General features: G+C 36.8%; 2 protein-coding genes across 2 annotated transcripts; one reads left to right on the forward strand and one right to left on the reverse strand.

Annotated features, from left to right (window-relative positions):
- The first annotated feature begins 1,484 nt into the window (after positions 1 to 1,484).
- On the forward strand, positions 1,485 to 2,215 carry LOC136824184 (uncharacterized). Its single transcript, XM_067080361.1, has 2 exons — positions 1,485 to 1,547; positions 1,696 to 2,215. Exons 1-2 carry the CDS (start codon positions 1,514 to 1,516, stop codon positions 2,181 to 2,183), a joined length of 522 nt encoding a protein of 173 aa, XP_066936462.1. The 5' UTR covers positions 1,485 to 1,513; the 3' UTR covers positions 2,184 to 2,215.
- Positions 2,216 to 17,931: 15,716 nt separating this feature from the next.
- Positions 17,932 to 20,222, reverse strand: LOC136824170 (uncharacterized). Its single transcript, XM_067080345.1, has 5 exons — positions 20,167 to 20,222; positions 19,447 to 19,593; positions 18,968 to 19,223; positions 18,617 to 18,766; positions 17,932 to 18,309 (listed from the first exon to the last, which is right to left on the reverse strand). Exons 2-5 carry the CDS (start codon positions 19,561 to 19,563, stop codon positions 18,041 to 18,043), a joined length of 792 nt encoding a protein of 263 aa, XP_066936446.1. The 5' UTR covers positions 19,564 to 19,593; positions 20,167 to 20,222; the 3' UTR covers positions 17,932 to 18,040.
- Between the last annotated feature and the right edge of the window lie 1,144 nt (positions 20,223 to 21,366).

The following is a 21,366-nucleotide window of genomic DNA, read 5'->3' on the forward strand; positions in this document are numbered from 1 at the left end:
TTTACCTCAACATGCAAAGTTCTAAAATTACAGAGCTTGATCTCCCTAGAGAATTAAAGTGCAAACCCATGTTTTCCAAAACTTTCCTAGCTAACCCAGGGCAGCACAATAGAAATTAATAACAAGGAGCCTTACAAGATCTAAAGCCATTAAAAACATCCAAAGATTACACCAAAGTCCATAAACAAGTTTGCATGTATCACCATATGACCAACCATGTTTTCTTGAAAAATGAACTCGCCTCTGTTTCTTCTTTTTCGTGTTTTCATGTAACAGAAAGCTGTATGTTCACTGGCAAATAGTGGGTTACCCAATTTTTGTAGCAGAATTTCTCCACGCCATGTAGATCGACCCTTACGACTTTAGCGAATAAGTTAGCGCAAGCAAGTGGACTGCATTCTGATCTGAGAAGGCAAATTGCTCAAAGGAGACCAGGCTGTAAACCAGAACATAAAATATCAAAAACTAGACTGTGAAATAGTTTACAGTCTGGATATCCAGGCTAGCTTATACATCACTTTGTAAAAAGATAAACCCAACGAGAAATCATATACCTCATCAATATTGTGACTAAAATCAAAAATGAGAAATCAGGACCCTAGCGGTTTGCATGATGGCGTGATTGGGGATTTCTTTGGCGTGTTGGCGTGATTTAAGATTTCAAAAAGCGTGCTAAAGAATTATTTTGGGCATGATGGCGTGATTAGAAATGTTTTAGGTGTGATGGCATCATCAGCTTAAATGCTACCAAGAGACTACTTTCGATACCGTGTGATAACAATAGGCTAAGTTGTAATCATGACCGCTGTCAATGAGGACAATGCTACATAGTGGTAGTGCTACACGAGGTTTTTTTATAAGAACATCCAAAATTTTTGAAGCCTTCGGATGTTCTTCACTTTTTAGGTTTTAAGCCTTAGAATGTTCTTAGCTCTTGTTCTTATAACATTTCGGCCATCGAAGCTTTATATTCTGATACAGTTTGTTCTAATAAAAGACGTGTATTTATTTCGCTGTTTCAAATACAAACATGGTCGAAGTATGAGGTTTTGTTTGATGGAAATGCGTTCGACCCGAAGGTTCAAGTTTGAGTTTTTGATGACCCTTTGAGCTGAATCTTTTTGAAGACAACCCAAAATTGAGCCTCGTATATATTTGAATTGTTTTTGTCTTCTATGAAGCCTTTGTTCTTGATTTTGCATTATCTAAAAATCTTCATGTTTTTTTTATAAACTGTTTTGATGTATATTCCTGATCAGGAAGTAAAGAAATTCCTCAGGCAGTTACATAAAGCTAATTTCAATTAATAAACAAAACCAATTGCAATTAGAGTTCTTCCCATAAAACGCCAGATAATTGGTTTACAAACAAATTACTCGAGATTTGTTTATTGATAAAGGAAATTGAATATTTCATAACACTTTTCAAAGATTTTCTTTCGTATAAATAGACGTGAAAAGGTGGTAAAAATCATCATCTCAGATCTCAAGTAATCTCAGAAGAACAAACAAACATGAAGGTCATCATTTTCACCGCTTTCTTGGCTGGTAAGTACTTCAAACAACTTTAAGAAAATAATGTCGTTGTATAAAAGTATTGATTTTTAAGAGCAACCATTACTGAATTTATTAACTAATTTCGCAGATCACTGAATTTTGAAGGTTTAAATTCATTGCAATAATCTTCATCTTTCAGTTGCCGCCGCCCTTGAGGTTGGAACCCAAACTGGTACCACACCACCAGCTGTCCCATGCCCAGACTCTCTCTGCAAAGGAAGAGCTGATGGAAACTACGAATACTACTACTACAGCCGATACAACCCGCACTACTTCCTCCAATGCTCCAACGGATTAGCTTACTGTCAAGCTTGCTGGCCATTGTCCTTGGAATTCAGCGAACCATGCAACCAATGTTTGTACAACCGAAAAGACGAATGTGTCACCACACAACCCTGGGAACCAGCAACTACCTTCGAATGCCCAGACAAATGCCCAGCTCGTGGACCACACTTCAGCGGAAACATTGAAGACGATCACAACCCACACCAATACGTCGCTTGCTTCCACGGACAAACTGTCGGATGCATCGCTTGCCCAAAAGGATTACAATTCAATGAGAAATGGAACGCCTGTTTGTACCAAGGAAAATACAAGACAGAACCAGAATCCCCACCAAAACACTAAATTATTTCATTTTTTTTTTCATGAAAAGCGAAAATCTTTGTCTTTGTCTTTTTTCCATCCTTTTATCCTCACGTCTAATTTCTAAACACTTTTCCTAAACTTTTTACTTTCTTTATGTCTAAATTTTGTAATTTGTATAAATTATGGAACTATATTTATATTTTACGAAATAAATTTTACATAATACTTACACATAAAAAACTCGCCATTATTTGTATTTTTGTTGTTTTTCTTCAAAGTTGTAGTCTTAGAATTGGCAATGTATTTTGAAATTTCCGAAGGTATCGGGCTGTGTATACAATGTCATCTCTGATTTTACTTGTATTCAAGCTTTTACGGGTAATTTATAAAAATCTCATCAGGCCATCAGAACCTGGTGAAAACTAAATGAAATTTTCCACCCCAGTGCCGTAGCAACTGGGGTGGAGGGCAATAATTTTTTCAAAAATGGTTATTTTCAAAATGCAAAGTTTTTCTATTTTAATTTGTCATAATTGTCAAGCATTTTGTTTTGAGTGCATTTTCAAGCAATGTAGAGCTCAAATTTTTAAAATTCCCGCCTTCGGGCCAAACCATGATTGGCCCTCGCGGTGTTACTAAACTTCATCCCCCCAATATTTAAATGCCTCCTACGGCACTGCACCCACATACATATAATACACGGGTTTCGAATTAAATCTCACACGTGAAAAAATATCAAGTAGATAAAACAAGTAACAAGCGGAAATACCTACAATTTTAAAGTTTTTGGTTGTTACAATGACCCATCGTGTATGTCAAAATTGGAAAATGTGCTAGAGTTACTTGTTGTCCGGCCACTTTCTGTTTTGTTTACTTGATTTATTTCGTGCAAATTTACATGAGATTAAAGCAAAAACTAATTCGAAAACCAATTCGAAAACCTTTCAGAGACTGTACATATATTAAAGTTAGCAAATTTTAGAACTTTATGGTCCTATCTTGGTCATTTTTTCACATCGACCCAGCCCAAAATTTTTTATTTGTTATCGTGAGTCAAGTGAAGTCTAGCTCAATTTTTTTGTCTACTGCTCCTAAACTCTTCCTAAAAACAAAAACAATTGAAAATAATTCATATTCATATAGCAAACAACCCCTCAAAACCTTCAAATGGACCCTCCATCAGGATAGCGAGGGGGGTCTTAGCCAATCCATTATTTCTCAGAACAATGCAGGAATTTACTAATTAAGTAGAATACAGCTTCAAAACCTTGAAAAAATACTAGTTTTAGAAAATCAGGGAGGCTAAAATTGGTGGTGTTCACTGATGGGTCACTGATTTTTGTATTAAAACGTCACCGGATCACAGAGACGGTACTCTGTACCAGAGTGTATCTCACGTTTATCGCTTCGTAGTACAGATTCCCACAGTCCGGACCGAGCGTAATCTAGGGAGAAGCTATCCTCACCTGCGGATAGGCCCCGTAACAGATGAGTGTTGTTTCCCCCTAGTGACCGCTTTTGTCCCTGTGATATATACCGGTCACTCCACTTGTATATATTTGAAAAACGAAAACTTAGTCTTATATATATTAGGGCTCTTTATTATTTTTTTAAATGTAAATACTATTTTATTATTATATACCATAATGTTTGGTGATAAAAGAGACGATAAAAAAAAACTCTGTGCGCATATTGTCTGTTGATAAAAAAATTCCCGTACGGAGACCTCTTCGATGAAGTATGATTCATAAATAGCAACACTTCCTCTCATCGTATCCCCTCTCTCACCAACACTCCATCGCAACATTCGGTTTAAAAATCTCAAATATGAGAAAAGACAATGACAACAGACCGGGCAATGGATTCTGAAATTAGCCGTAGATACTGGGTCTGTGTACAGACAACTGAGACAGGGGTGTATTCAACATTTGACAGAAATCAAATAAGTCAATTGTAGGATTAATTTTTTACCTTCAGCTTCAGGCGAAGTCACAATGACATCTGACATTGACATGATGAAAATCCTTTGACTCTCTGCTCACTTACTTCTGTTGGTTGGGATGATTATTCTAGTCTTCTCTCTATGATTTAGAAAAAAATAAGTATTAACCCTTTAAGTGCCAATGTCGTATATATCAGAGCGAATTAAAAGTAAAAGTAAGTATATTCATCTGGTGGCTGTCGGCGGAGCCGGGAGTGAGGGAGTCTATCCCCTTTTCTATTTGCGCTAGACCTGGGAGATCGAATGCTGAGGTGGTGCGCCACACCTACTCTCAGCTCCCAGTACCTTACCGCCTAGATCAGATTACCCAATTTAAGCTACTCATTCGCTGAATTGGCGGTGACCGGGGATCGAACCCACAAACCTTAGATTGTAAGGCGAATGCTCTACCGACTGAGCTACCCGGCCACACAGAGCAAAGCCCTCCTGTAATGCCCACTTTGAGTTAGAAATCGTCATTTTTGGTCTAACTCGTAGGAATTGCAGAAGTGAGTCTTTCTAGCGGAATTTTAAGCAAAAAAGTCAAAAAAAAAATGCAAAAATTTGACAAAAATCCACTTTTTTAAGATTTTCACCGTTTTTTCACCATTTTTGGTCAACGAGTGATCCAAGAACCTCCAAATTTAGCCCTGCTTTACTTGATTCTGTCTTCCAGCAAATTAGTTTGGAGTTTTACTACTGGGCACCTTTCTATCATTCAGGCAGGTCATTTGGGCGGCACCGAAGGCGCCTAAAAGAAAGAGGAGACTCTAAGCTATTCAACGAGCTATGAACAAGCTTCTAACTCCTTCTAGATCCGGAGATATAAGCCTTTAAAGTTTGAACTAGCGATTTTCTTTAAAAAACTTAGAAAAATGTGACCGTGGCAATTAAAGTGTTAGCCCTATTTTTATCAGGGGGGGTGTTTTCCACCAGGCTGGCACTCTTTTGCTAATAGCTCACTGAAAAAAATTTTTGACACTCTGAAAGTTTCGGGAAAGGCGGGAAAATATGGTGGTATGGCGTTATGGCGGTATACGGGAAAAAATCAGCGGGAGAGTTTCGAGGGCAAAAAACCCGTTTGCGAATAGAATTTTATTCGGCTTTGGGCTTTTTTCTTAGATAGTGATTCGTCTTAGACTATAGCATAGTCTACATTTATGTACGCGTTTTTAGCCAATAAGATTGCTCATATTTTTCATGTTGATGATAAATGCCGATACATTTCGGGTTACCTAAGACACTCCTCGAGGGCCGCATGCGGTTCCACCTATTAAGTAAATGTTTTTAAGTGTTCTCGTCAGGCAAATACGCCAATTTCAACTTTAAAGTGAAAAAGTGGGAAAATGAAGATGAACGGGGCTTTCATTTTTTCTTTACGATGTTCTTCATTCGTTAATAAAGGATTGTGTCCATAGAAAAAAATTCCACCCATTCAATCTTTTCTAATCAAGCAAAATATTTTTGATAAATTTGAGTATTTCTAAACGCCCGCGTCTAGATCGCGCGATTTCACTACTCGATAAATTTGCATACGGAACCCGCCCTTACTACCGCTTTCTTTATGCGAACAGCCTTAGGATCGTTAAAATGCGATTTTCCTATTTGCGTTAGGTCTATTATAGAATACTAATTCAGCGATACCTGATAATCCTAGATACACCCCTGCATCAAATTAATATCCTTATTATCTTCCCAAAGATTAGACTTTTTAGCTTCACTGCTAACAAAAACGACTGATCCGATGATTTCAATACTTTGAAAGCTCAAGTTCAAATATCGTTTTTACTTTCTTTTTATTCAGGAAAAATGGATCAACCGAAGCGGAGACGATTTGTCAATATCACAATCATTACGGACTGCTTTCACTAAAACTCAAGAAGCGCCAGAGACGTATGTTACATTGTTATATTTATGAAGCAATTACCTCATCTATGTTGAAATCTAAATCGATTTTTGTGCTTCCCATTAGTGTGCCTTACTTGTCACTGTAACTTCGGCAATTTATCTACCGACCTTTGAGCGACGGTCAATTTGTCTAGTTTCAAGCTTAACAAAATCTACCGTACCACGGATCTTCTACAGTCATATGTGACTCCCCAAGCAATTTAAAGTACCTGAAAATGGGACTGGTATTTAGATGGTCTTTTGACCGCTACGAGTCTAGTTAATTTAGTTCCTGCTGCGAAGCGTCCGGTCCTAGACAGCCCCAATCGCCCGATCGACATCCTTTTACAAAATTTTTTTGATGTAACCGGTTCTAAAAATCACTAACAAGCAGAGTCAGGACCTACCTGTCTAACGAGCGGCCACGAGCGTCTAGAAGCGGCCAAGACCGTTCTCTAACCATTTCTAGAAGGTCTAGAGGCCGATTTAAATTATTAAAATAAAAATATGACCGCTACTAGACGATTCCCGGATAATCCCCCCCTGGTGAATTCCCCCCCGGTGAATTCCACCCTGGTGAACTAAAAAATCATGTAATTTGAAATAAGCGATTTTACTATTTATCTTCTATCTGTGTAGACGACTATCATATAAAAATCTTTCAGTTCTTTTCTCAGAATTAAAAAAAATGGGCGTTGTGATTCTTAAAACTTTGTAGACTATCATGTAAAAATCCTTGACCCTAAAATTGGAGGTTTGTTTCGATTGAAAGTTTTAAATTAGTCTCTCTAAGGGTCGGAAAATCCAGGATTTTTAGGAAATTTTTTGATTTCCAGAGAAAAAATTGTAATAAAGTCTCTCTAAGGGTATGACTTCTTTCAAAAATCGAAAAAAAAAATTCAAAAAGTCTCTCTAAGGGTCGGTTTTCGGAGGTCCCGTCCGCACATACCTCTCATTCGCCAACCCTAGTACCCTCCGGGGTTACAGTCCATGATTTCGAAACTTAAAAACACATACAGTTGACGCTCTCTAATTCGATCTTCAAGGGGGATTGGATTTTCATCGAATAAGGTAGCTTATCGAATAAGGGGACGTCGTTTATGAGAGTTTCTTGTTGACGGGGACTTTAAATTTCATCGAATAAGGGAGCCTATCGAATAGTAGAACGTCGAATTAGAGAGCGTCAACTGTATGAAAATATGTGGGTGGGAATTCACCAGGGGGGAATTCACCGGGTGGGAATTTTCCGGGGAGGGAATTCACCAGGGGGGAATTTACTGGGGGGAATTCACCGGGGGGGAATTCACCAGGGGGGAATTGTCCGGACACCCTACTAGACCACTCGTAATACCGGACTATAACTGGTCTGATTTTCAGGTACTTTAAATCGCTTGAGAAGTCGCATACCTTATCGGGAAGGGAGTTTTATTTGGTGGGGGTTTTTTTTCGTCAGGGAAAAATTTTGTCACCTAGAGGCATTTTCGTCACTTTTCCCCGACCAAAATTTCAAATTCGTCATTTTTCCCCGACGAAATTTACAATTTAGTCACTTTCACCCAACTAAATTGTCCTAATGAAATGGTTTCCTTAAAAGATCTTGTAACTCGACGTTTAAAGCACCAATTTCGGTTAATAAAGGTCTAAAAGATTTGGATTTTAATTTTGGTTGGGGTGTGAAAAATCGGGTAAAAGTTTTGGTCGGGGATAAAAAAATCGGGTAAAAGTTTTGGTCGGGTGATAAAATATCGGGGAAAAAATTCGTCGGGGGAAATTTCGTCACCCCCTCAAAGTTTTCGTCACTTTCCCCCGACATTTTTTTCCCCGATAAGGTATGATAATAGCTTTAATTTTCATTCTTTATTTAGTGTGCCACCACCAATGTTACCGATTGTTACCATTATGAGCTGTTCGGGGAGAGCGTGTTGCTCGAGAGTCGTAAAGAAGAAAATAGGAACCACCTTTTGTATTAAATTTAACAATTTACAGAATACCTTATCAGGGAAAAAAATGTCGGGGGAAAATGACGAAAACTTTGAGGGGGTGACGAAATTTTTCCCCGACGAAAAAAAACCCCGACGAAATAAACTCCGACATTTTTTTCCCCGATAAGGTAATATACGTTATACATATATATATATATATATGAATACATACATTAAAAAAAGTGGCCAAAAACAAAAATGAGGCCATTGATCATTGCAATCAAATAAATAGAGTATAGAATGTGACTTCGTTGGTCTTTCTTTTAATTCTGGGCGTTGTCATTTTCTCACTCACACACACCACCTTTTCAGTGCCGCCCCCCGGTGGAGTTTTTTCCTTCAGTGTGGATGAAAATTTCTATCTAATTGTAGTGTCCTGATTGGGATAGAAAATCTATATTCCAGCTCGAGGCTTACAGTGAGAATGGTTTGCAGTGCAATCTTTCCAACATACTGAGGGTATCAAGTCATTTGGTTCTTTTAAAGTGGTTTAAAGTGGTTATTTTTTCCACCGTCAGACAATTTTTTGGCCAAGTTTCCCAGTGGGACAGGGGGGGGGGCTCCACCGAATCTCTGACACGAGGGTATATTCTCCAGAGGGTTTCCAGATTCTTGCCCTCGCCAATGAATGTGTATCATTATGATATTACGACGGTGGAAAATGTGAAAAATATACGTCTCACCTGGATATGATCACAATTGTGTTCCCATAAAAAATGAAAACTGAAATGAAAAAGAAAACGAAGAAATAGCGAGAAGGATTGTTGTAATTCATCCAATCTAGACCGCTGGAGAACAGAAATTCTGAAACACCGTTATCTCACAATGCCCGTATTCTAAGTTTCGTATGTTCCGCATCCGAAAATCGAAAGTATGGCCGCGCGGATAAATTCCTTCGTCACAGCCTTACGGCTGCTACATCCCAGCATAAGAAAAACGATTCTTGTTTTCCAAATCAAAATACAAAAATAATAAAAAAGGATTACCTGGTATATCTTACTGAATTTGATTCATCTTCTTAATATTGATTCTAAACAAAAAGAATGGTGTTAATTGATTGTAAAACCATTGAAAAATCTTAAATTTTCTAATTTTTCACCCCTGTGCATTAGGCACAGAGTTCCAAAAACCCAGTGTATTTGCACCACGTTTTCACGCTATCTTCGATTTCGACCGTTGGAAATGCAACGTAGCGGACCCCGTGCAAATACAAGAATTTGCCTGACTGACGATCCTATGTGTAACATGTTTGGGCCGATGTGGTTTTATTTTTTTGTGGTCCGAACATGGCCCGAACATGCCCAAACATGTTCGGGCCATGCCGTTTTTCCAGTAAAAAATTCTTGTCGTCACCCTTTTTGCTCACCTTGTGTAAATTCTGTAATTATCGCGTTATCGTTATCAGACCTTCCTTTTTGTTGTTGTTGTCTTTTTCATCACCAAAAAATGATGGTTATAATGTTACACTTCCATACATAATTCATACATTAAAAGTTGGCATCATTCCCGGGTGGGCTTGAACCACCAACCTTTCGGTTAACAGAGCTGTTTATACCCCGTTATATATTTTGGAGGTAAAACGTGATATCTTTCCGATTGTATTTTATTTTTGTAGGAATAATATTTTTAAAACATGCTGTACTATTTTAAACAAAAGAACTAAGTTTCATTTCTTTGGTTCCATTCTTTCCAGACATCACATTTATTCTATGACGGTGATACTACTCTCGAGATGATAAATTTGTGGTTATGTTCTGTTCTACGTAAATAAAATTTTGAGCAAACCGCTTTTGTCGAAACTAAATTTTCCCGTTTTGAAAATATCTAAAAATTCTCATTTAGTGGGGGATAGACTTTGGTCTTGTCCATATTCGTAGGGAAAAGATTTTAAACACACCGGTTTTTGCCGGTAGTAGCAAAAATGCTTAAATTGTCACTCGTGGCAAAAACTTGGATGTTTCCATGTAAAACATTAATTTTAAATTACATCTGCACAGCCAGTCTGGTTCCTTTCTCAAATTATTCAGAACTTTCATTTTTCAGCGATAGTTTCACGATTTTCAATCCGAATGGAAATTTTATCGGTATTTCAATCGGAAAATCGAGATATTACATCATCATAAAAGTCTCTTAAACTGAGGACTTTTATTTCAATAAATTCTGCTCATCCTTTTTTCTCCTGAAATCGTAAGGAATTTGGCTTCTTCAACACTGAAGATTTGTATGCACGAAATTTCTACCTTTCTATTTATTTCAATGAGTGTAATAAATTAAATTCTGCGACCATTGACTGCTTAATTTCCGTCACTTAAAAGAAATAAATCTCTCGGTTGTACGGTAATATCACATGGTTTACACCACGTTTCTGATGAAGCGTGATCACGTGCTGACGTACACGTGGACATTTTATTTCTCCTTTCCCACTTTTCCCTCCTTTTTCCTATTTTCTCTTTTCCCCCGGCCAGGTCGTCGATCATGCCCCAGCTTCAGAGCAACGCGCTAACCAATTGCGCCACGAAAGCTCTGCGCATCGAGAAGGCTTTGATTTTAATATTATTAAAGCCTTTGAATTTGAAGCAAAATCAAAAAAGGAAACAAATTCAAAATCAACAAAATCAGATGGAACGAGTTAAAAGTGCTAAAAGACGGCTTCACATGAAAAGATGAGTGGAAAAGAAAGGTGTATGGTCAATCCTATGAAAGCTTAGAGTCGGACAGTGTATTTGGGTCACACCGAACCCTGTACGACTACACGTTTTTTTTTTTATTAGAACACTTAAAATTTGGCTGAGCCTGGATGTGCTTATTTTTTTAGCAATTTTCAGCCTTAAATGTTCTTAAATGCGTTCTTAATTTTCCTAATAATTTTTACTCTAAATCGACAATATCATGCAAAATAAAGAGCATATAAAATTAGTACAATTTGGACAATATTTGACTATCGATTTTTAGAAAATCCATGCCTAAGTTGGGTTAAAACTGCTTGAAAAGAAGAAAAATTGTAGTTTCTTGTCATTTTTTTCCAAACTGAGGCTGGGCATGTTCTTACGATGTTCTTAATTTTTCGACTAATTTCAGCCTAAATGTTCTTATTAACTGGGTTCTAATAAAAAAAAAAACGTGTAACCGAAGGCCGTACGCGTTCTACGGGAGAAATTCTGAATAACCAACCCTCAACGGACCACACATTTGATGACTAGTGTTCCATAACGTATAGGCTAAAACATTTTAGTATTTTTGTAGCTTGTGGTTTGTTCAAAGTTAGGTTGGAATTCCCCTCATAAACTTAAGATGAGAAATATGAAACGTGTTTGTTTTGATTGAATTATGATATTCGTTGTCATAGAGACAACTTAAGACCTCTTTAAATCAACATAAACATCAATCATGAATTTATTATCAGCAATCAAAAGCCCTTATAATTTAGTTCATTCTTTGTATTTTCGTAAAGAAAAAAAAAATGTTACCTTTGTATTTTCAAAGGAAAATGAAGAACATCCAAAAATTTTGAAGCCATGGGATGTTCCTAACTTTTTGAGTTTTAAGCCTGATAATGTTCTTAACAAGTTCTTATTTTCACCATTTTGTGAGCATTTTTGTCAATTTTCTTTAGAAATTGGCCATCTTAGAGCCTAAAAGTTAAAATGTTCGTAACTTTTTCCTAACATTTTGGCCAACGGAGCCTTATGTTTTTATATATTGAAGAACTTAATTTTGCGAGAAAACTCGAAATAGTTTCCTAATCGTAACACGTAATTTAGATTCTTTTTTAAATCTATCGATAAGCCTTATGGCAGCTTCCCGGGTGTATTACAAAACGTGGTGCATTTTCACAAATTTTATTTCTTCTTAATTTCCACAAATTTTTTTTTTCTCCTGCTTTCATTACCTTTTGGAAAACTATTTTCCACTACAATAATCCAAATAGTTGAAAATTTTTTTAAAATTTTCAATTCTTATGGTGTGCTCTGGAAAGTTTTTATGTCGGACGGACATTTGGTAAATCATAGATGGGTTCTGATGGAAACTTCAAATACCTGTAACTGCATTAGATCATAAGTTAACATCACTAACAGTTTCGAATTGTTCAATGGTTACTTCTGTCGCAATCAAGATTTCGCCGAAATGCTGCTGCTGCTTCTTATTACAATGTCCGTCCGACATAATAAAAGACACCTACAATATTTTTTATAGAACGAAATAAACATGTGCATGTCTTACCACTACTCTGAGCTATCAACTAATAGGGCTTAAAATACGTCTTCAAACATCAATTTTTCTAAAGGAAACTCAAATCAATGCTATTTTCGATTAAATTTATAATGTCTGTCCGACATAAATATCAAAATGCCATGTATGTTAGTCCTCTGACGGTCAATAGCTCGATTCAGGTATCACTTAAGCTCTTTTATTCATATCGAGTATTAACCCTTAACCCTTTTTACTTCATTTCGTCCTTAGTAAAGATTTTATCAGCTTTTCCTCTGTGTAAAAGTGTCTGTCCGACACTGAAAAAAGAATAATTACACACTGAAATTTACTTCTGGTGCTGCAAGTATTACTTTTGATATTAGTATGTCGCACTTTTGTAAATCCTTATGTTAAAAAATATGTATAAGTGTAGGCCCGCGTAACTCTTTAAACTAATCCTGCCCTTAAATTCAACAAAAAATTTCTGTGTCCGTCCGACATAAAAACCTCTTTTGTATGTATGCTACTTATCAAATCAGATACAATGCGAATAAACTTTTCGAGTGATTTATTCGCAAGAATGATAGCATACATGATCATTTGAAGACAAACTGCAACGGAAATCGGTCACAAAAATGGGGCGTCCAAGAAAAGCTAATCCGACAACAAATGCTGAACGATGCATTGAGGAAAAGATCTAGAAGCTTCCAGAGCGAACGATGCATTGAGGAAAAGATTGGCAAGGCTGAGAGCAAAACAAGATCTTGAAAAACGTAAGGCGACGCTTAAAAAAGAAGCTGCAGCCAAAAGGGAGAGAAGACTACAAAAAAAATTATTACTTGAACAAAACGGTAAATTCTTTCTTTATTCTCAAATTCTTTGTTTTATCTTTTTTAAGTAAATAACTGAATGCAATAAGAGTCTCCCCCTTGGATACCAGGCTAGCAAAAACCAATTCGAAATCAAAATTGAAAATGAAGATTCCTCAGGAAGCAAGAATCTTTTTTTCCATCTCGGATACAAAATAAACTTAACTATCTTGTACATTTAGAACAATCAAGTGCCAGCAACGTCAACGACACAACCGACACACGACTCAACCACCGCCACCGCCATCTTCACCGCCGCCATCCACCAACAATAATACAGTAGACCCTGAAACTCCAGCCAACCAGCCATCGACCTCATCTTCTTCCATTAATTCGGCATTTAAGCACCGTAGCACAAAATATCGTTCTTTATCACAAGCTGAAAAGAGCCTGCCGCATAGCCCACGAAAAAGAAACGAGATTGTACAGCTGATGGCCTCAAAGCATTTGAAAATCAAGTTTAACAAAAAAGGAGGTCGCATGAAACAAACATTGCTGAAGGCTGAAGAGGAGTGGCTATTAACCTTCTTGGACCGTCCGGACATCTCCCGCCAAACGCCAGGCCGAAAGGACAATGTTTACATTGGGAAGGTTAATGGTAAAAGGGAGTATGCGCAAAAAAGATACCTTCAGTGGACAATAAGGGAGCTACTTGACATCGTGAATGGGAATAGCGAAGTTGAAGGAAGCCCGACGTTTCAGGAAGATTTCCAAAGGGATTTGACATTTAGACAGCTGTACGATTTCCTGAAAAAGCGCAAACAGTACAAGTTTTCGAATCAAACTCCTCACGAATCCTGTACGTGTGAAATTTGTGAAAACATTCGCCTCCTCGTAACGGCTGTTAATAGGAAAATGAAAAACATCGACGCATGATTACCATCAACCGTAAACGACCTGATAGCTGAATTCACATGCCAAAACGCCGGTGAAAATTGCATGAAAAGTCTTTGTGAAGACTGTCCAACAGTCAAAATCAACGGAGAAGATTTCTTGGATCAAGACTCCGCATCGGCAAAATCAACCAATGACGACAACTCAGACAGTGAGACGGAGGAAGATGATGATATCACGTTTTATCAGTGGCTGAACGTAGATGGAAAAGCTGCCAAAACACAGAAGTTCGTCACTTTTGACGAAATCAGAGAAGTCATGGTCTCCAGAATTGAAGAACTGAAGCTTCATATTCACATCCGAAATGAACAATACATTGTTTATAGCAAACTAAAGGAGAATATGCCTGGGAATGCAATTCTCGTGCATGTGGATTATGCTGAGAGTTACGAAAACAAACAACAAGACGAGTGCCAATCGGCTTATTTCGGACACACTACTTTCAGCATTTTCACAGCCGTCTTGTACATAAGGCGAAACAATGAGTTGATCCACGAAAATGTTGTTGTTATTTTAGAAGCAAATGATCATTCCAGAATTGCTGCCCATAGCTGTATTGTCAAAGTTGTCGATGTCGTGATAGCGAAACACCCTCATTTTAATCATTACGATTCAATCGACCTCCATATATGGAGTGACGGGTGCAGCAGCCAATTCCGCTCAAAATTTGTCTTTGCACTCACCTCACTGTTTCCCAAGCGTTTTAACGTAACCAGATATTATAACGAAAGGCACCATGGCAAAGGACCAATGGATGGCCTTGGCGGATGCATCAAGAACCTCGTCTACCGAGCAGTGATGACTGGAAAAGAAATCATCAAAACCCCAGAAGAATTCGCAAACTGCGCTCAAAAGCTGTCAAAAAATGTCAACTGCGTGTACATGCCAATCGAAGAGGTTATGGCAGAACCTGAAAACATCGAAAGAGCACTGTACACGGCGGACATGCAAATTCTCAAAGTGCATATGGCGAAATTGCAGATTACATGGGCTGAGTTCCATTGTATGAAGCTTTATCGGATCGCGTCAGACAAGGAACCCTTTTATGTTCAATGGTATGAACGAGAGGATGGTACCACTCCTTGTGGCCATTTCGATACCGTTGATCAAGAGGAGATCGAAACCACGTGCGCCAAATGCATCATGGGGGAAAATGGTGACGGCTGGTTGAGATGCCCAAGTTGTAACCAGTGGTACCACGAAGGATGCTTTCTGTCCTCTTAAATACCTTATTTGACATTCATTTAGAGTTCTTTCTGTATTTCTATGATTATGAAAATAGCTTTTAATTTTTATGCCGGACAGACATTTTGTAATTCGTTTCATATAGAATTTGGGTAGTTCATAATATAAAAAAACACAAGCAAATAGTTTCAATTCATGTCTCAAAGTTCCGGTGTGTTTTGTTTAGCCTGCAAAAATATTTAGTGAGAATAACACCAACTTCTCTGATACTGATAGTTTTTATGTCGGACGGACATTATTCTTTGATTTGAATTTAAAAAAGGTCTGTTCACTTTCACAATTTGGAATTTTGAAGACAGTTTTCGAATATTAGGAAGATTGGTTAAAAACTCTAAAGGCAATATTTTAAGAACATCGATTTTTTTGTAGCAAAATGTCCGTCCGACATGTCCGTCCGACATAAAAAAATGACTTGCCTGTCCAATCCAATAACTTTGATTAATCCATGGCGATAATAACCTAATTTCTTCAATCCTCTAAACAATATACGAATCTTGATAAATCCCAAAAATTGAGTCGGTGCATCTATTTTTGAGACAGCAATGCAAGATTTCATCAAAAAGTAGAAAATCAGTGTTTCTATCGTGTCCGTCCGACATGAAAAACATTTTTGCAAAAAAAAAATATTCATGTGCTGATATTTCTGTTTTCTTTTTACTTTCATAAAATATAGCACAAGGCAAAACTTTGGCCTTAGTTACAGGTCCTAGGTCCTTTGAGTTCACTTTTAATAGGTTGGCAAAGTATCGATTTGTCCGTCCGACATAAAAACTAGTTTCGTAACAGACAACCCTAGAAGTTTAGAGTTTTGTGCTTATTGTGTGAAGTTTTTTTCAATTTTTCATGATAAGGCTATTATATTTCAATATACTTGTTAAATATGGAATGTCTTTTCATTCATCTTAAATATTCACACGAGTTTACCCAAAATTAACAGAGATCTCTCCAGGATAACTGACTGGGCTCATCAATGGAAGATGTCTTTTAACCCTGACCCATCTAAGCAAGCCATTGAAGTCTATTTTACCTGTAGACTCACTCCTCCTAATGTTCCAGCAATCTCCTTTAATAATTCTAATATCGCGACCAGTGAGTACCAGAAACATCTTGGTCTAATCTTAGATTCAAAACTTTCTTTTGATCGCCATCTAGACGAGAAGATAAAAAAGGCCAATAAAGGAATTGGTCTTATTAATCGACTTCGCAAGCATGTGCCTAGGAGATCTCTACTAACCATTTATAAATCTTTCATTAGGCCTCATCTTGATTATGGTGATATCGTATATGACCGCCCAGGAAATGCTACCTTTGTGCAGAAGCTTGAATCTATTCAATATAATGCCTGCTTAGCTATAACAGGCTGTTTTCGTGGAACGTCTCAAGAAAAACTATATTCAGAACTTGGTCTTGAAAGTCTTGCTGACAGGCGCTTTGCTAGAAGAATGACATTCTTCTATGGAATTATTAATAATTTAGCCCCTTCGTATTTACGTAACTACCTGCCGGTAAGACTTACAGCACCAGGTGGCCTTAGAACAAGAAATCCTATTTATCCTCTTAATATACGAACTGAGCGTTTCCGTAACACTTTTTTTCCGTACTGCATATCTCAGTGGAATGTTCTGGGAGGTAATATACGAGATCTACCTTCAATTAAAACTTTCAAAAAAGCAATCTATGAATTTTTGAGACCCAAGCAATCTCATGTTTTTGATGTTCCTGACATTCAAGGAGTGATTTTTCTTAATCGACTTCGGGTCGGTTTCAGCCATCTCAACGAGCATAAATTTAGACATGGCTTCCGCGACACTTTAGACCCTTTCTGTGGTTGCCGAACTAACTCTGTTGAAAACACTCAGCACTTTCTTCTGCACTGCTCTATATATTCCCATGCAAGACAATCTTTGTTCGACAAACTTCAGACCCTAGGCATTATTTTTCATCCGCCGCTTAACCCTCCTTTTTTCTGTCGGCTTTTATTATATGGGGATGAAAGTTTGAGTTCAAATCTAAATAAATCTATTCTTTGTTCTGTTGTTGAATTTCTTAACGAAACTGGAAGGTTTAGCGGTGCTTTATTTTAGGCTTTTACCTAACAACTGTAGCTTCCTTCTCCAAGATTTTTTTTTTTCCTTTATTTACTTATTTATTTTTTACATAGTCTAGTACCTCTGGCGATATAACGTTAGTTCCTAGCGGGGGGAGGGACTATATTTTATGTTTAAGTAATGTTTTGTAATATATGTTCGTAGTGTACACGTGTTTTTGTTTCAATAAAGAAAAAAAAAAAAAAAAAAAAAAAAATTAATCATCTTATTCCCAAAGCAACCAAACAGCTGTTTGCTTCCGATGATAGATCAGAATAGAACAAAAGGCATTGACTCTCCATCTATCTTTATTACCTTCATGGTAATTCGAATTTTTCTCTGATTAGAAGAAAATTCTCGATCCGTTGAAGATTGAATTAGAGAGAGTCAACTGTATTTTGTATGTATAAGTTATAATAAGTCTTACGTAAGATTGGAATCGAGTATTTCAAAATACTTTGTGTTGAGTTAACACAAAAAAAGTGGCTGATCTAAAAGAATCTACGACGTCTATCGGCGAGAGTCAAAATCATAGCTATTATAATGACTGTGTTAGAATGAAGATAGCACGGTGAGTAAGTAAGACTTCTGATCAGTGGTTGAGGGTTTTTAAATCAGCAATATGGACTGATACGGTATGATAACCAAAGATTCGTTTATCTTTCTCATTGCAGTTTGTTTTCAAATTAATTATTTTTTACAATTTTTAGAATTTACATTTAAAATACAATAAATAAAACTTAAATTGAAAACACAAATATCATTTCATAACAAAAACACTTTCGTCAGCTTTTTCTGGCTCCAATTTCTCGCATGTTTCATTCCAAAACTCTAATCCACTGTATTGTCCTCCCAATGGACTCCAATCACCAAAGATACCCTTATTGAGGTAGTTGTACCCTGGTCCAGTCTTGTGGTTGGTTTTCAAATAACCAAAACCATCATGGACTGCAGAGTGATAAGCAAAAGGTCCCATGTTGTCAAACAAGGAGTCGTGGAAAAAGCCAGTATCACCAGGACCAACTCTTCCTGAATAAAGAAATTAGTCATTACGTATAGTCTTAAGTTTTGAGTTTTTTCAAAAGGCATTTCTTTAAGCGGTAGCAGAAATATTTGGTGCGTCAATTTATATATCAAGATATCCCACAAAATATTCAATACACTATAGAAATAAAGAACTTCATAAGTACACAAGAATGGAGAAGACTAGGCTATCCAACGCTTTCATAATCTATCAATATTTCAAAAATTCCGAACTCGACTAAAAAACTTCCCCAGAAATAATTAAAATCATTGATAAGATTCTCTTCCTTTGAGAAATTAACAAGTTACTAACCTCCAGTTGGGTTCAAGAGCGTTCCAAAGATTGGATCCATTGGTGCATTTTTGTGTTCAGCTAGCCAATCACAAATGACTTTACCGAATAACATTTGTTGACGAGTTCCCCAGTAAAATGAATGGTCATTTTCCAAAACTTCTGATTTACCTGTAAAACATTTATGAAACATCTTCAACTTTAATATCATGTAATAAATTCGTAAAAACGGTCTATAAAATTTTCCGTTCCCTTTAATTGTTTAAGACATAAATTTTTTAATTAATAACTAGAGGAGTATTTGGTAACGTGATGGAAATGACAATATCGCAGACACTGTGTTTCTAATCCAAAAATTTGCAATATACTTACACCCTCTTTCTTGGTAGATTTTTGCAAATTTCTCAGCATCTTCCAAAAGTCGTTCATAACATTTATCTACGCTCTCACAATCCTCAGTACAGACTCTTATTTCAGCTATCATTTTCAAAATTTTCTTGATTGGTTCTGTAATTTCGAATTCAGTCACTGTGGGTGCCATACGGATGATTTGATCTAGTTGGTGAAGGATGTGACCAAGTTCTGATTCGGGCTGACCAGGGCCATCTGCTGCTTCATGATCAGTGCACTGAAAAAGATGTGGAAAAAAGTTTACAAAATCATCGTAAGAGGTTTCAAAGACATAATTTCCTTACAGAATAGTGTCAAATATCTGATTGATAGTTACACACAGGCCCGATGGAAACCCCTAACCACTGGAAAATATGGCTAAAATAGCCTATCGAAGCCTTATGTTCTTATATAGTTTGTTCTTGTAAAAAAACGTGTACCTTTAGTTTTTAAAAACTCACCTTGAATTTGTTAGTTTGACCATTGAAACGTACAAACACAACAGATTCGCAATATTTCTTAACTTCTTCAACAGAAGCAGTAGTTTTGTCTTGTTCGAAAGATAAATAGCCTCCCATATTGTACCAGGTTTTCAATTAATTGTTAGCCTGTGTGAAATTAAGGAGAAGGTGTAAATGAAACTTTTACTACAAAATCATTCCTGGTTAAACGAGATACTGTTTTGAATAAATTTGACGCCAATTGCCTTGAATTTGTTTACAGTAACCTGAGATCAGATCGTGATTGTTTTCTGCCCACCACGCTAAAGCTCTAAAAGGATGGGTGAAAACCTGACGAATATGCTAATCTCAGAATCGTAAGGACCACACTAGTCTTAAAGGACTAGGAATGACAACAAAACTGCTTAAATTGTGTTTAAAAATAGGGCGATGTATCAGGAAAATTTAGTTTTTGACTTTCCAGCGCACAACAAGATTCTTGTTGTACAGTAGAATTTTCCACAGGAGAACTATTTTCCTCAGATGATTAATTTTCAAGGGCCTTCAGAGGTATACTGTGCCCGTAAGAAAATTATGAACAGCTGTTATCAGGTTAGTTTATAGAAGGTTAAAATATACATTATTCGTGATGGTAAATGGAAAATACTAGTTTGAGTAAAGAAAGCGACCATTTAAGTTAATTTCATACGCGGCATGGAAATATAAGAAATTGAGCTTTACCTTATGTCTTTGCGATCGTCTACTGATGTTGTGAAATGTAAATGTTCTGACCTTCGATTGAATTTTGGCGTATTTATAGACTGATGATCTTAAAATTTAATTTCCCAGGGGCATTTGGAATCAATTGAATAACCTTGCACTAAAGAACCCACTATGGGAATTGTGGCATTTGATAAATATAATAATTGGCTGCAAAGGAATTGTTTTGATAGTCTTTTTTTTTTGTTTAGCGCAGTTTTTGTACACAATTGTTTTCTCTTATTCCCATATCAAAGATAAAATGTTTAGGAGACAAAAAAGAAAAAGAAAAAGTACTTTAAAAACGCTATTAAGAATTGCCAAATTTTCCGTAGGGTAGGGCTGCAAACAAAACAAAAGGTGTGACCGTCTTAAGGCATTATGTTTGAAAGCCTGAAGGGGCTAGAGACGAATCTTCAACCTTTCTCAACCAAGAAGAAGTGAAAGATTTGACCTATTTGCCCCACATATAGAATTTTATGTGAAAACCACACGCGTCTCTTGTTTAAAAATGGGAAATAAGTGGCTTCACTTCACATCCAGGAATTTCGTATCTAGCACATAAAAAAAGAGGCTTTGAAATCACTGTCTCAAGTTTTATCTCTAGCATCTATCTCTAGAAGACGATTTTGTGACTGCGCAACAAAGGGGTACTACTAACAGTTAATGGGATGGTGCTTTATGAGACCCCCCAAGCGGTTCTCGTGATTATGTAATTTGGAAATATTTTCTTCGTGATTGCGTGATGAGAGGTTAAAATATGATCGTGATTTGAAAGATTTTTGAGCCGTGATGCGTGATTTGGACTTTCTCAAAGGGAAGCGTAATTGTCCATTTTTTGCTGATTTGCGTGATCGTGATTGAAGACAAAAAATTGCGTGATATTGTGATCAGAGTTACCGCTTTGGGGGGGGGGCTCGTGTATCGTACAAAACAAACAAATGATTTTTTGTACTATTTGATTTATTTAAAGTAAAATTCTTTATTCAGATATCTTCATATGTTCTTAATCAAGGTTGAGAAATTTCACTAATTGACAAGGATTATTTTCCATTGGTAATTTCTCTTCGCCAATGTTACTTCTTACAGATCCACTACAACTTTGATGGTGTCTGAAATATGAAGTATCTTGAGCTACCCCATTTTTCAATAAATTAGTCAAATACTTTCGGATCTTTCTCG

Source organism: Clytia hemisphaerica, unplaced genomic scaffold (genome assembly GCF_902728285.1).
Source record: "Clytia hemisphaerica strain Z4C2 unplaced genomic scaffold, Clytia hemisphaerica genome assembly, whole genome shotgun sequence".
Taxonomy (NCBI): domain Eukaryota; kingdom Metazoa; phylum Cnidaria; class Hydrozoa; order Leptothecata; family Clytiidae; genus Clytia; species Clytia hemisphaerica.